The sequence below is a fragment of the Callorhinus ursinus genome, unplaced genomic scaffold (assembly GCF_003265705.2).
Source record: "Callorhinus ursinus isolate GAN/ISIS: 27379988/994484 unplaced genomic scaffold, GSC_fseal_2.0 scaffold16, whole genome shotgun sequence".
Classification (NCBI taxonomy): domain Eukaryota; kingdom Metazoa; phylum Chordata; class Mammalia; order Carnivora; family Otariidae; genus Callorhinus; species Callorhinus ursinus.
The window spans coordinates 30,972,340-30,987,124 of record NW_027397078.1 but is presented as its reverse complement, the minus strand read 5'-3'; the positions used below and the strand labels follow the sequence as shown (position 1 = coordinate 30,987,124).

Sequence of the window (14,785 nt, the reverse complement as noted above, 5' to 3'; positions counted from 1 at the left end):
TCATGTATATTTGAGGGTATACCTCAAAAAGATAAGGATTCCTTTTTAAGCACAACCATGCTATCATTTTCACACCTAACAAAATTAACAGTAATTACTTAATGTTAAATATTGAGTCATTCAATTTTCTGTAGTCCCCCCGTGCCTTTTTTTTTTTTTTTTAAGCTATTTGAATCAAGCTCTAAGTAAAGTGCATCTGTTTCACTGGTTGATCGGTCTCAAATCTGTAACATGAAGATTTCCTCTTCACTGTTTTTTTTTCTTAGAGTATTTATTGAAGGAACTTTTTTGTCCTAGAGAATAAATTTTGTATTAGATTATAAAACCCTCAATTTTCTTAAAATTGTTCTTTTAGTTTTGTTTAATATGACAGTCTGCCACGTGATGGAGAAAACTTGAAAATTAGATATGTTTAAATCACATTACATGTGAGTCGTCTTATTTTGAACGTTATCAAGTGTTCTTTGGTCAGGAAGAGTTACTCTTTGTACATCTGAGGAGATGTTCTGATGACTTTATTGTGGATAAATAACCACTTAACAATTTCGTTTGGAAATCATAATGACATTTTAGCAAATGTCTAATATGTGCTGGGTACCAGGCACCTTACACAGCAGAACCACCACTTTGGCATTTAGAGCTGTACAGCGAGTGTGGTTATCTGTGCTTGGAGGAGGGAAGTGAGAATCAGCAAGGGAAAATCTGCCCTGGGCCACACACCAGCCAGGATTTGACCTGGGACCACTCCAGTTGTCGCTGCATGCTGCTTCCAACTGAGAAATTTGGGGAAATTTAAAGGGGAGAAAAATATCCAGGAATTAATGTGTTTGATGTACGGGTTTAACAGTTTGATCTCCTTATCCATCTTTTTCTTGATACACTTTGAGCCTCATTTTCGTTGTAGGGCAGAAATAGGAAGTAAAAATGTGTGGTTATTGAGGCTCCTTGACAGCCCACCTCCAAAAGGGAGGGGGTACAGGGTAGTAGCGGGAAGGCTCCTTTCCTGCAAGTGCAGGAGGGCTTGCAAGGTGATGTAAAGCTCACGCTTCTACAAACTCGTTGACCCAGTGTCTTCAGCTATGGTGGTATTAGCAGGAAAAGCAGGGTTAAGAATAAGCAAGGTATTGTAACTTGTGTTTCCTTATCATTGTGTTCCTTTTTCATTAAGTGATGTAAGAAATTTTACTTCTCCCATAGCATATTGATAAAGTGTTCAAACATAAGGAATTACAACAGCAGCTTGTGGATGCCAAGCTTCAGCAGACGACACAGCTAATAAAAGAAGCTGATGAAAAACATCAAAGAGAGAGAGAGTTTGTAAGTTCTCTTAAAAAAAGAAATTTATTGTCAAAATTGTAACCAAAGCCATTTAAAATACTTAAACTTATTCTACATTAATAGAGCTCCTGGGTCATGCTAATTGGTTTTTTGTTCTAGATTGAGAAGGGCATGTGTGTGTTAGAAAGTATTTGGCTTTTTATTTCTGTTTAACTTTTTTTATACAGAAGACCACTGGAGAGATTAGACCAAATTAGTGGAAAGACCTGCACTCATTTGACTTTTTCATGCTTATAATTATTTCACTTCTTTGGTAATGGTCACCAAGTTCAAGAATTATACCAGTATTTAGCACATTAAATTTGGCAGCTCAATTTAATATCGAGCTTACCAAACACTGGTCTCCTATATAGTGTGATATTTTGTTTACAGACAAGTAACTTGAAACTAGGGAAACTATTTGTCTACTTACTCTGGTATAATTTTCTGATAAAACTTTAACAGAATTCTCTGTACCTAATCACTCAGCATCGTTCCCAGAGTGTATGTTCAGACTATATTGCCTGTCAGTAATTGTGAATACAGTGGAATCTCATTGGGTATGTATGTTTAACATATGCAAGTTCAAGTTTATGTGCTTAACCCCCTGCCCCCAAAAAGTGAGAAATGATTATGGCAATGAGGACTGTTCATCCAGTTTTCACTCAAGTAGCATAGGCCTTGAGGCAAACCAGGTATGAAGACTCTGTGAGTGGCCTTCATGATGTGAACTTACCATGTTGAGTGTGAGTCTAGGCTTAAGAGAGACCTGTTTTTCATACAGCACCATCTTCTGTGTGAACTGATAATGCTATTCTGTGTGTACTTGAAGAAACGGTTGTTCTTTGCAAAGTGGGGGTATAAATTTCATATATTCACAGACATATACATACATTGCACGTATATACTTTGTAGTTGGTTTAATGACTTTTTAGGGCTTATTTGGACTACATGTGACCTTTTACTTCAGGGGCTGAATTTCAACAGTCTGTTACTATGCAATTTCACTATATAATTTTCTTGAAAACCCAAGTAGTATATAAAGCTCTCATCCACTTCTGCCCTGCTTTTTAAGAAGTGATCGGAAACTGGTCTCTAATTTCATTGCTTTGCTCCATACCCTTTCACTCTGCCTCATCTGGACTCTCAAGGAGTAAAGTGGCTTTCTAAGTCACCTAGATCATGTCAAGATTCCTAGTCATGTTTTCTGCTAATACCAGACTTCTAATTATTTTCACCTGAAACATAACAATTTAACCCTGAGTTTTGTAAACCTATTATTAGGCCTCCAGGTTACTCTTTCTAAGCAGTAAAAGATTGTTCCAACATTCCTGAGTGTTAACAAGTAGAACAGATTGAAGATAATAGGTAATGAGCAATTGATGTAACCGAAAATTTTATCTATAGACTTAGAGTTCTTGCTAAAATAATGAGTGGAAGGATTAAGCCTAACTGTCTCTCTGGTCATTTGACATTATAGTCATATTTGTAATTACTATTAGTATTTTGCCAGAATGTTTCTGTTTTCTAGTTATTAAAAGAAGCAACAGAATCGAGGCACAAATATGAACAAATGAAACAGCAAGAAGTACAACTAAAACAGCAGGTAACTTGAGGGGATAGTAGCATTTGTTTAAAAAAAAAAATGGTTCATTTGATATATACCTTGAATCTTCTCTAAGATGCTTGTGCTTGTTCCCAGCCAGAGCCAGCCAGGACTGAGAGTAGATCACGTGTCCCTCTTGGAGTTTTCCTCTTCGTTTAGGGTGACCAGCTCATCCTGATTTGCCCAGGACTTTCCCTGGTTTTAGCACTCAGAGTCCCGTGTCCCAGGAGACACTTAGGTCTCAGGCAGACTGGGGCAGTTGATGCTTTCTGCAGTGTTCCCTTTCCAATATCCCAGGTATTTCCTCCCTTTCTCAGTCTTTTTCCACATGTGTCTGCTAACTTCCAACTAAAGAAAAACTGAGCAGTTTGCAGATTGGAGCTCTTGTGTATTAAGTTGAATTACATGAAATTGCTGATATGTTTTTGACTTAAAAAAATGGCATTTTCATATTTGAACCTAAAATCTTCAGAGTTTTGTGCTGTGAGCACATAACCCATTTTAAAAATTGCCTATTAACCACTCTACTCTCAGAGCCATGGAGATGGTGATGTTAATGGGGGCCTTCCCAAGTTTTCTTCTCTTTTTAAGTATATGGTACGTGATTGTTAAGTATGGTTACCATGCTGTACATTAGATCCTCCAAACGTATTCATCTTATAACTGAAAATTGGTACCCTCTGACCATCATCTTTGTATTTCCCCCTCCCGTCCATCCCCTGATAACCACCATTCCACTTTCTATTTCTAGGAGTTTGACTTTTTTAGATTCCATATGTAAGTGAGACCATACACTGTCTTTTCTCTGTCTGGCTTATTTCACTTAGCATAATGCCCTAAAGGTCCATCCATATTATCACAAATGGCAAGATTCCTTTTTTTTTTTTTTAATGGCTCAGTAATACTGCCTTGTGTATTTATACCACATTTTCTTTATCCATTCATCTGTTAGTAGGCACTTAGGCTGTTTCCATATCTTGGCTATTTTGAATAATGCTGCAGTGAACACAGGAGTGCATATATATCTCTTTTAGATAGTGATTTCATCTTCTTCAAGAGGTTTATACCCAGAAGTAGGATTCCTAGATCACATGCTAGTTCTGTTATTAATTTTGAGAAACCTCCATATTGGTTTTCATAGCAGCTGCCGATTTCCCTTCCCACCAGCAGTGCACAATGTTTCCCTTTTCTCCACACCCTTGCCAACATTTGTCATCTCTTGTCTTTTTTATAATAGCCATCCTAACAGGTGTGAGATGACATCTCATTGTGGTTTTGATTTGCATGTCCCTGAGGAGTAGTGGTGTTGAGCACTTTTTCATGTTCCTGTTGACTGTTTGTATGTCTTCTTTGGAAAAATGTCAGTTCAAGCCTTCTGTCCATTTTTAAATTGGATTATATATTTTTTTCCTCTTGAATTGTATGAATTCCTTATATATGTTGTATATTAACCCCTTATCAGGTACATGGTTTGCAGATGTTTTTACCCATTCCATAGTTGCCTTTTCATTTTGTTATTTCTTTTGCTGTGCAGAAGCTTGTTAGTTCAGTGTAGTCCCACTTGTTGATTTTTGCTTGTGTTGCTGGTGCTTTTGGTATCATAACCAAAATTCCAAGACTGCTTTCAGAGAGTGTTTTATCTGTGTTTTCTTCCAGGAGTTTTATGGTTTCAGGTCTTATGTTTAAGTCTTTAATTTTTGTGAATAGTGTTAAGAGAGGGGTCCAGTTTTCCCAACACCATTTATTGAAGAGACTGTCCTTTCCCCACTGAGTATTCTTGGCTTCCTTGTCAAATATTAGTTGACCATATTGTATGAGTTTATTTCTGGGCTCTCAACTCTGTTCCCTTGTGTCTCTGATTTTATGCTGGTAGCATACTGTTTTGATTGCTTTAGCTTTGTAGTATAGTTAAAAGTTTGAAGTCAGGGAGCATGGTGCCTCCATCCGGTTTTGTTCTTAAGATTGCTTTGGCTATTCCAGCTCTTTTATGGTTCCATTCAAATTTTAGGATTGTTTTTTTTGTTTCTGTAAAAATACCATTGGGGTTTTGATAGGGATTAAATATAGATGGCTTTGGATAGTGTGGACATTTTAATAATACTAACTTCTGATCCTTGAACACAGGATATCTTTCCACTTTGTGTTTCTTCAAGTTTTTTTCATCAGTGTCTTAGTTTTCAGTGAGTTGATCATTTATATCCTTGGTTAAATTTATTTCTAAGTATTTTATTGATTTTGAGGCTATTGTAAATAGGATTGGGTTTTTTTTAATTTCTTTTTCAGATATTTTGTTATTAGTGTATTGAAGTGCAACTGATTTCTGTACGTTGGTTTCACATTCTGAAACTTTACTGAATTTGTTTTAACAGTTTTTTGGTGGAGTCTTCAGGATTTTCTATATATAAGATCATGTCATCAGCAAACAGATACAGTTTTACTTTTTCCTTTCTGATTTGGATGCCTTTAATTTTTCTTCCCTAATTGCTCTGGCTAGGAATTCAAGTACTGGGTTAGGTAAAAGTGGTGAGGGTGGGCATCCTTGTCTTGTTCTGATCGTAGAAGGAAAGCTTTAAACCTTTCACAGTTGAGTATGGTGTTAGCTGTGGGTCTGTCATGTATGGCCTTTATTACATTGAAGTGTGTTCCTTCTATACCCAATTTGTTGAGTGTTTATATCATGAATAGATGTATTTTGTCAAATGCTTTTTCTGCACTTGAGATGATCATATGATTTTTCTCCTTTATTCTATCAATGTGGAGTGTCACATTTATTGATTTGTGTATGTTGAGCCAGCCTTGCATCATCACAGGGATGAATCCCATTTGGTCATGGTCTGTGATCTTTTTAATGTGCTATTGAATTTGGTTTACTAGTATTTAGTTGAGAATTTTTGCAGCTATATTCATCAGGGATGTTGGCCTGTAGTTTTCCTGTAGTATCCTTATCTGGCTTTGATATCAGGGTAAAGGCTGACCTTATATAAAATAAGTTGGGGAGTGTCCCTTCTCTTCAGTTTTTTGGAAGCGTTTAGGAAGAATTGACATTCATTCTTCTTTAAATGTTTGGTGGAATTCACCCATGAGACCATCTGGGCCTAGGCTTTTCTTAGTTGCTTCCCTATTTTTCAACCAAACCCCTTAAGTTTGTCCTAATGCAGTCTTTCTCTGTATTTGTCTTAATGTGGAGTAAGGGTAGCAGATGCTGCCTCCTCACTCAAAGGAAAGGTACAGAAAAGAGTTTCCATGTCTTTATGGACAGGTGAAATTAGGCATTTACCTATAGTCCACCCTTTTTCAAGTAACTAGATTACATTCTGTTGAAAAAAGTATTCATTTTAAAAGTTTATTAAATAATACATTTATATTTAATGTAAGGTCTCTAAATTAGTTCTAAAATGCACTGACACACTGAGACTAGTCTGAATCTTTATGAGCCCCTCTTTTGAATGCTATTTTTGTCTTTGGGCATGTTTTGCGATGTGATGCTCATTTCCTAGAATAGTAGCCTAACTTTGAAAATTCAGGAAGTTTTTTGAATTTTGCACTGTAACCTAGGATTGTGCTAGATTGCTTCTAGGAAATTTGAACCCCTTATTAGCTCTGTAAACTCTCAGTTGTCCATATAAATGGAGAAGAGTGTTGATATGGAAAATGTATGTAAAGTCTATCTATATACGGCTTTGGAAGATAGACTTTAATGTGGGAGTCCTTGTCAAGTCTCTAGTGCAGAGCACCGGAGGACCCTTCTGTGAAGCTCCCAGGTAGCTCTGATGCTGTTGGACTGTTACCAGTGAAACTTCTGTTGTCGGCGATCTGTGTCACCCTGGGTCGTGTTATCTGATCATTAGTTTGTTGCCTTTGCTGTCCCGTCTTCCTTTTCCCAGTCCCTAAATGTGGCTGTCCTTGCCAAGAGTTGGTCCCATTCCATGCTCTTACCATGTTAATTTCCAGCATTTGTTGAGGATAGAGTTGAATTGGTGTCGGTTGACCCGCTGTTCTGTAATGCAGGCATGTAAGTCCAGGTGTGAGGGTAGTTGCCACTTACGAACTACCCAGAGTGGGCCAGCATTGAGCTTTCCGATGGGACAGTCTACCTGGATGTTCCATCTTCAAGAAAAGCAGCTATGAACATGCATTTAAAACTTTAGATATTCTACAGTGCACCAGCGATATTATGGTTATTACAAGCAGGATAATTTATAGTATTTGAAGTGTACTTTAGAGCCATGGTCCCCAACACCCAAATCAATTAAAATCAAAGCAGTCAAAAGACCCCATCCCACTGAATTCTCCGCCCCCCCCCCAAGCCAATGTTTTGTCTTCTGTTTTGTTTTCCTGCCTATGTTAAGGCGAGAGCTATCCTTGATAATCAAGCTAAGAACTGTGCAGGTGGTGTTTTAAAAGAATGCTCTTTTTGCATGGACAATTTTCAAATACGAGGAGAGGAAATTGGTGGATCGGAGCTAGTAAATATTTGTGCATTTTAAACATTTACATCTAAGGATGTTTAAGTCAACAAAATTTCCTAAGTTTCCATGAATTTCCGTGGGTTATAGAACTTCAGCTGTCTCTGTGTGGTAGCCAAGGACTGGGTGTATGTTCTTATTTCTGTCACTTGTAACAAGTAACTAACGTGTAACTGTATTATGTCCTTTTAGAAAGTCTTTTGGAGTCATTTTAAATCGTTTACCAGGAACTCAGAATATTTCATACTTTTTTCTGTAGCTTTCTCTTTATATGGATAAGTTTGAAGAATTCCAGACTACCATGGCAAAAAGCAACGAACTGTTTACAACCTTCCGGCAGGAAATGGAAAAGGTATTTGCATATTTAAGTAGAATATGACCTAAAAGGGCATTTATGTAAGAAGCTGTTTTAAGCACGATCACGACCTGGATGAGTTGATGTTCTTACGGTACAGTCTTCATTTCCTCTTTTCTGATCCTCCAGTGGTGCCTCATTTGGTCATTTTGCCCATGGTGTGGCCCATGTAGCTAGTGGTCTCTATGCTTATTTTAAATACTAGCTTTATTAAAGTGAATTCCTCTATTAAATACAATTTGTTGTTACACATAAAGTGGTTTCTTTTTTGTTGTGTCTTTTGTTTTATTCACTCAGGTGACACCCCGCCCCTCCTTCACAAAGCTGTGTTTTTGGAGATTATTTAAAGACATCCAAGCCCAGAACAGTAATTACACGATTTGGTTGGTTGATTTTATATATACATACACACACACATACACACAGACATGCACATTTATGTATGTATTTTTATTTATATGTAATCAAAATTTGTCCTTTTTTCCACCTTTTTTTTTTTTTTTTTTAAAGTAATCTCCACACCCAACATGGGGCTCGAACTCACAACCCTGAGATCAAGAGTTGCACGCTCCACCGACTGAGCCGGCCAGGTGCCCCAGTGTTTCTACCTTTTTAGCTTTTTTTTTTTTTTTTAACTATACTCCCACTGAATTCTTTCTCCTTCAACCAAACCCATTCTTTCTTTGGCTTCTTTTTAATTTTCCTGCCTATGTTAAGGAAAGCGATATCCTTGATACCAAGCTGAGAACCAGAATATATACATATGTATCTATCTGTCCGTCCATCCATCTGTCCTTATTTTATGTGGCATATTCCCCTTAAAATGGGGCTTTGGAAGATGGTGGTGGGTTGGGGAGAAGTAGAGCGGTGCCTGGCACTTTGTAAGCATTCAGTAGATGTTAGTTGTGACTATAACTAGATCTTAAATAGTGGCTGGGAGTGTGTGCTCTGGGTAATGTCCCAGTTGCATCATATAATGTGTGACTGGGCACAAGTTGCTTAACCTTTCTGGGTCTTCCTCTTTAAAAATAACAAAAATACCCTCCCTAAAGTGGAGTATTTCAGACAGCGCTTGGCCATGTTAAATGCTCACATTACCACCTTCAGGTATTTTTAGACCCGGTAACCTGGAGAATTTGGTGAGTAGTGGATTAGTTCCGCGTGCCAGTGCTTTCAGCGGAGGCTGCGGTCGAGGGCGCTCTTGTACCCGGCGGGCGCCTTCGCCAGCCTGCGGCGGCCCCGCGCACTGTTGAGCCTGAACAGAGTTCACTGTCGGTCAGCACTCAAGCCAAATCTTCCACGAGCTCGTCCTGTGGCCTTTGTCACACTGTGCCTTGTGCTGCAGTTTTGTGGGCGATTACCCCCAGCACAGGGCATCGGCGCTGCCGTAGCCTTGTCGTCCCTGACAGCACGTGGCTCGGTGCCCCACCTGGGATCAGAGCTGGGCACAGTCAACAGTGCATGGAGGAATCTTGAAAGCGGGCTCAGTGACAGGCACACACAAGTCTCATGGTGAATTTCTGAAAACTGGGTTCTTTCAGTATAGGTTTAAGAATGTTCCCCTCATTTGGGGGCCCATTTTCTTTCGGTTTTGCTAAAGACAGACGTGAGTTGTGGGCATGCCCAAAGCTAAGGATAAAACTACTGCTATCTTTTTCTTGGTCACGGGAATGTTCCCAAAGGGACACTGCCAAAAAAAAATTTTTTTTTTTTTTAAGATTTTCTTTCTTTATTTGACAGAGAGAGACACAGCGAGAGAGGGAACACAAGCAGGGGGAGAGGGAGAGGGAGAAGCAGGCTTCCCGCCGAGCAGGGAGCCCGATGCGGGGCTCGATCCCAGGACCCCGGGACCATGACCCGAGCCGAAGGCAGACGCTTAACGACTGAGCCACCCAGGCGCCCCTATAGTTCTAAGATTGATATGGTCTTGGAGGTTGTGGTAGATCAGCAATTCTCAATCTTTGGGGGGAGCTGGAAACCCCTATACTTCCAAGAACCAAATTAATTTAATGAATAGAAAACCCCTAACCTGGACATGTTTTTGTACAGCCCGGGGAGGTCTCCTTGTTAACCCCAGCTGGAATGAAAGACGCACTCCAGCCTAAGTTAGAGTTCACAGTGTGCTGTCTGACCGCTTCCTCCATGTGCTGCTGCCTCTGAAATTGAGGAGATTAGGTTTGTTTTTCTCATAATTTGAAACCCCTACTTCGGTTCCTGCTGCTGCCACTGTAGGAGCCCCTGAGATCAGCTCTGCCGCCGATGCACAGGCACAGCGGTCTGCTGCGCGAGGCTGGGGCAACGACGGGGCTGGGGTGGAGCAGACCTTCTTGTGGTGGGACAGGGTGTAGAGAGAAATGGAACTGAGAATTTACATTTGCAACTGTGTTGATTGACAGATGACAAAGAAAATTAAAAAACTGGAAAAAGAAACCATAATATGGCGTACCAAATGGGAAAACAACAACAAAGCACTTCTGCAAATGGCTGAAGAGGTGAGGTGGTTTCCCATGATTAAGGTGTGTTTGTCATCATGGGGGCTCATGAAGCTCTTGCTCCTAACAGGGCAGGGGGCGTGTGGTGACACCACTGCCATAGTTGAGGGCTCTGGCTAGAGCCGGGGGTAGGGGGATGGCGCCGTAGAATCTGTAGATGTCTTTCGGGCTTGCAGGTGGGGGACCCTGAGGGAGGTACTGCATTTCCTACCGTGCAGTTGATTAGACCAGGCTTGTGCTAGAGATTGCTATAAAGCATCGCGATTTTGCTTGCTTCTATAGCAGTGATTTCTCAGACTGGAGCTTGCGTCGAACTCGAGCTTGTTAAGACCAAGATGGCTAGGTTCCACCTAAAGTTGGCTCGACTAGTTCTGGGGTGGGGTTGCAGAATCTTTCTGCCAAGTACCCAGGTGGGGCTGATGTCACCGCCACAGGGCCCATATCCAGTAATGCTGAGCACATTGCTCAGGGCAGGAGTGCGGAGAACAATTCTGGTGCCTGCCTTTTTGCTTTGACGGAGTCTTCAAAAAAGGCAGCAAAGGAGAAAAAAAAATTTTTTTTTGCCAGCTGAAATGTATCCTCTGAAAACACTAAATTTCACACCTTGAATCTTGTTCTCACCTAAAGATTGGTAGAACAAGAGAAATCTATGTAGAAAAGAATCCTTTTCTGTGTTTAATCAGGCCCTTAATTTTTTGATCTTTAGCTTTGTGATGAGTATCTTAAAATTTTCTGAATAGTTGATCAATACAAAATGTTTTTAAAAGTGGATTTTGCTTATTTCTTTTGTCACCCCAGAATGGTAGGAACCGGTAAGTATCACCTGGTACCCGTGGATAGGTATGCAGCGAAGCTAGCTACGTGGTCAGGTGGTGTGTGAGGAAACAGTGTGGTCGAGAGGCCATTAAACGAGTAGTTTCTAATATGGCTCAGGTTAATTTGTATCCTATGAACTGATTTGTATTCAGCGACGTTACGTAAATCATCTTTTTTCCTTCTAGAAAACTGTCCGTGATAAAGAGTACAAGGCCTTTCAAATCAAACTGGACCGGTTAGAGAAGCTGTGCCGGGCTCTCCAAACCGAGAGGAACGAGCTCAACGAGAGGGTGGAAGTCTTGAAGGAGCAGGTCTCGGGGAGAGCTGCAGGTGACCATCTAGCGCTGCCCGGGACACAGCCCTGCACTGGCCTGGTGGCCCCCAGGGAGCCGAACACTGCTTCTACAGGTGCCCCGGGAGGCCCCCTGGAGGCCATGCCCAGGGCCTCAAAGGAGAAAGCAGCTGTGTCCGCAGGCACCGCGCCAGGTATTGAGTCCGTCGACTGAAAGGAAGTATGATCACTGTATCGAGAGCTATATTTTGTGTATAACTTTCTGTTAGTAGTAACTATTGGTTTTGTGGTGAAAATTTTCTTACTTTTTCTACCATATCTGTATTTTCTTAGAACTACTGGACTTATGTGGTACAGGCGGCTGCTTAGCAGTTTTGAATAGTTTTCCTCTATACATTTTCCTCAGCCGTGTTGCACATCTGCCTCATTTCCCTTCATTGGAAGGCATGTGACCATCGCCTTGTCCTGTCTTCCCTGTTCCTTGCACAGAATTATTCAAAATTTCACTCAAGACAGGGCCGATCATCACAAGGGAACTTTGTTCTGATAATGGTTCCTTGATGTGAAAACAATATTGATTCAAACATCCTGCCCCCACCCCCCCATTAATATTACACAAAATCAAGATGATTAGTTTTGTCTAATAGCCCCCCGACATGCCAAGTAAAAATAAACTTAGGGTTGGGTCAGAAATAAGCATAGCATCTTTGAATCAAATTAGCTTTTTGATAATATTTATATCCCTTGACAAATTGACATGGCTGCAAGCCTCAAATACTCAAAAGTTTTGGCAGATTATGTACATAAAGGTGTCACTTTTAAAGTAGCATATACAGATCAATGGACAAAAAAAAAAAACAGGCTTAATGTTTGTGACTAAAAACAATCCCACTGCTTTCGTTTCTAGGTTAGAACTAGAACCCATGTTTGAACTTGGACCACCTAGATGGTTCACTGTGGAGTATGGTGGTTTGCTTTCAGTTTGGGATTTGGGTACGCATCCTCCCCCTCCCACAGAAGGCGGCCATCGGTAGCCACCGGTAGTTGTCATTTTAAGACAATGAAAGCTACACATGAACTTAACCCTCACTAAGAAGCCCCTCTGCTGCCATGCTGCCTGCTGGCTACTTGAAATTTCATGTTCGACTGTTTTGTGAATCCCGCCAAGCAAAGTTCTCTAGGTTTTTAAAACGGGAATTTTAATTGTGGATCATGCTAACTGAAATGGGTTTTATTTCCAAAACAGAAAGACTGAAACCCACACTTTTAACTTAACTGTGGGAAGACTTGGCACAGAGTTTTAAATAGTCAGGATCTATGATGCTTTTGGTCTGATTCTCATCCCTTTTAATTACTGTCTTTTAAGAAAAAAGCCAATAGTATCACCAAGGTCTCTATACTTGCACTGGGGGAACTTTCTGTACGAAGCACGTCACTTCTGAATTAGTTCTTTTAATTTTCCTTTGTTCTTAACGATGTTGAATATGGCTGAGTTACACAAATGATAAGTCAGGTTGCACCACGGAAGTTTGGACTTTGTCCCTGATAAAATTTGCATTGAAATAATTTATGAAATATAAAGAGGCTCTACTAGAATTGATATTAGCACATTCCACGGAGCAAAGCTATCAAACTGACACTGACACTGCTCACTGGACTGAATCAAGCCCGTTCTGTCCAGTTAAAAGCGTTTTCTCTTTAAAACTGTCTTTGTAAAGTCCTGTCATATTCATGGTCTAAAGTGGGTTGAAAGAATTGGAAAGTTGTCTCATAGAAGCTTCTGCCACTGTCACAGGAATCAAGGGGCCAGACAGTGGAGGAAAAGAAAACAAAACCACAGAGCAGGTTCTCTCATTACACTGTCAAAAATGAGTCGGAAGCAAAAACAAACAATCCCCTTCTCCAATGGCCTCGTATAAATACTCCTTTCTGCTACTAGATGAAATGTTGGACTCATTTCCCCTGGAGGAAATGAAGGTATATATCAGAAATATAATCTTTAAAAATTAGTACTAATGATATTTCACAAGAACTCTGCTGGATGTACAGCTCTTACTGTTGAAGCCATTCGTGTAGCCCACCACGTTTCTTTGTGGTGCTTGTCCTGTGTGGAAGATGTAAATCTTGGACGCGTTGCCTATTTTCAAGGGCTTTCTAAAGCAATGTGATTTAACAGTCCTTGGCCTGCTGCTTTCGGCTTTTACTATGTATTTGTAGCTAGATGCGATCGTGGTATTTAAAGGAGCTCGATTCTGTTTGGGATGCATGAGGGGTCCTTTCCTCCCATTACCCTGTGAATAAAAACAAGCAGGCCCCTCTGCAGACACCCTCCTAAAAGCAATCACCTCACCAGCCCAGTGTTGTGGCTTTGTAGCACACCCTGTATCCACCGTATTCTAGAACACTGTAATGCTGTTAGGCTGGTCCACAAAAGGTTTAAATGTCACATTTACTTCAATTGCATTTGTTGCACCATCATGGAATCTTGCTGTGTATTATTTATAGTGGCGGTAGACTCCGAGGAGTAGAGAATACTTGGGTCTTGGATCATGGACCATTTCATCCTCAGACTTGTTAGGAGTACATTTCTTGGTCTTGAGACCAGTGTTTTTTAGTTATGTATGCAACTGCCTTTATTACACCTGGTTATCACAATTCAATTCTCAGGTGTTGCAGAAAAATCTACCTCTTTCAGACTGTAGATGGAAATAACTGTGAAAAACAAATGATGCAGAGATCTTCTAGTTTGTGCTAAACACACGGCTTTATTTTTACAGCCCACGTCTTTCATGAGGATACGAATTGTTCAGAGGCAGTCTTGTTTTGCTTTTCAAAGACATTTTGTAGAGATTTTTCACTAATGTGAATCTGATTTTATCTACTCAATTCTGTATAGATTAAGTAAATATGTATGATAAATTTAACAGTTTCTGTGTATTTTGTCGCACATGTGACCTTACCTGTAACAACTGCAAGGACCGCTGTAGATGGTTGGTCTCTCAAGGCCTTAGAAAGGATGGAGCAGCAGCTCACCCCTGGGACTGGGTGGCAGAAGACTCATTTTATGTAGCCAGACCTCTGTGCCTACTTTTTTTTCCCTTAGAAAAAAAAGACTTAAAAAAAAATCTTACAGTTCAGCTGCTGTCAAACCTTAAGAAAAAAAAAAAAGACTATGCATTTCCACAAGTCTTGGCTTTTCCTAGCACATCCCAGGGTGCACCTATTTGAATAGCAAGAGAATTAGGTATATTATAGAGGCAAATAGGGAATGATCTAATTTGAAGATGAGCAAAAAGTATTTAAGCACATACAATCAAATATGAGGGGGACCAGCCAACTTTATTTTAGACTTAATGGGCTACACGGTCTTTGTTGTCAATTTTTGATCTGCTAAAATTAAAAACTATTCCTAGCTGGCAGCTCCTACAAAATAGGTTGAGA

The 14,785-nt window shown here is 40.2% G+C and overlaps 1 protein-coding gene across 1 annotated transcript in view; it reads left to right on the top strand.

The window, feature by feature from the left end:
* The window catches only part of TXLNG (taxilin gamma), a 61,445-nt gene extending 47,177 nt beyond the window's left edge, over nt 1–14,268 (top strand). The window contains exons 6-10 of the mRNA XM_025857624.2: nt 1,198–1,317; nt 2,849–2,923; nt 7,649–7,741; nt 10,141–10,236; nt 11,238–14,268. Coding sequence (XP_025713409.1) covers nt 1,198–1,317; nt 2,849–2,923; nt 7,649–7,741; nt 10,141–10,236; nt 11,238–11,558 — 705 coding nt within the window. The 3' untranslated portion in view covers nt 11,559–14,268. The remainder of the gene's footprint in view (nt 1–1,197; nt 1,318–2,848; nt 2,924–7,648; nt 7,742–10,140; nt 10,237–11,237) is intronic.
* Nucleotides 14,269–14,785: the final 517 nt, after the last annotated feature.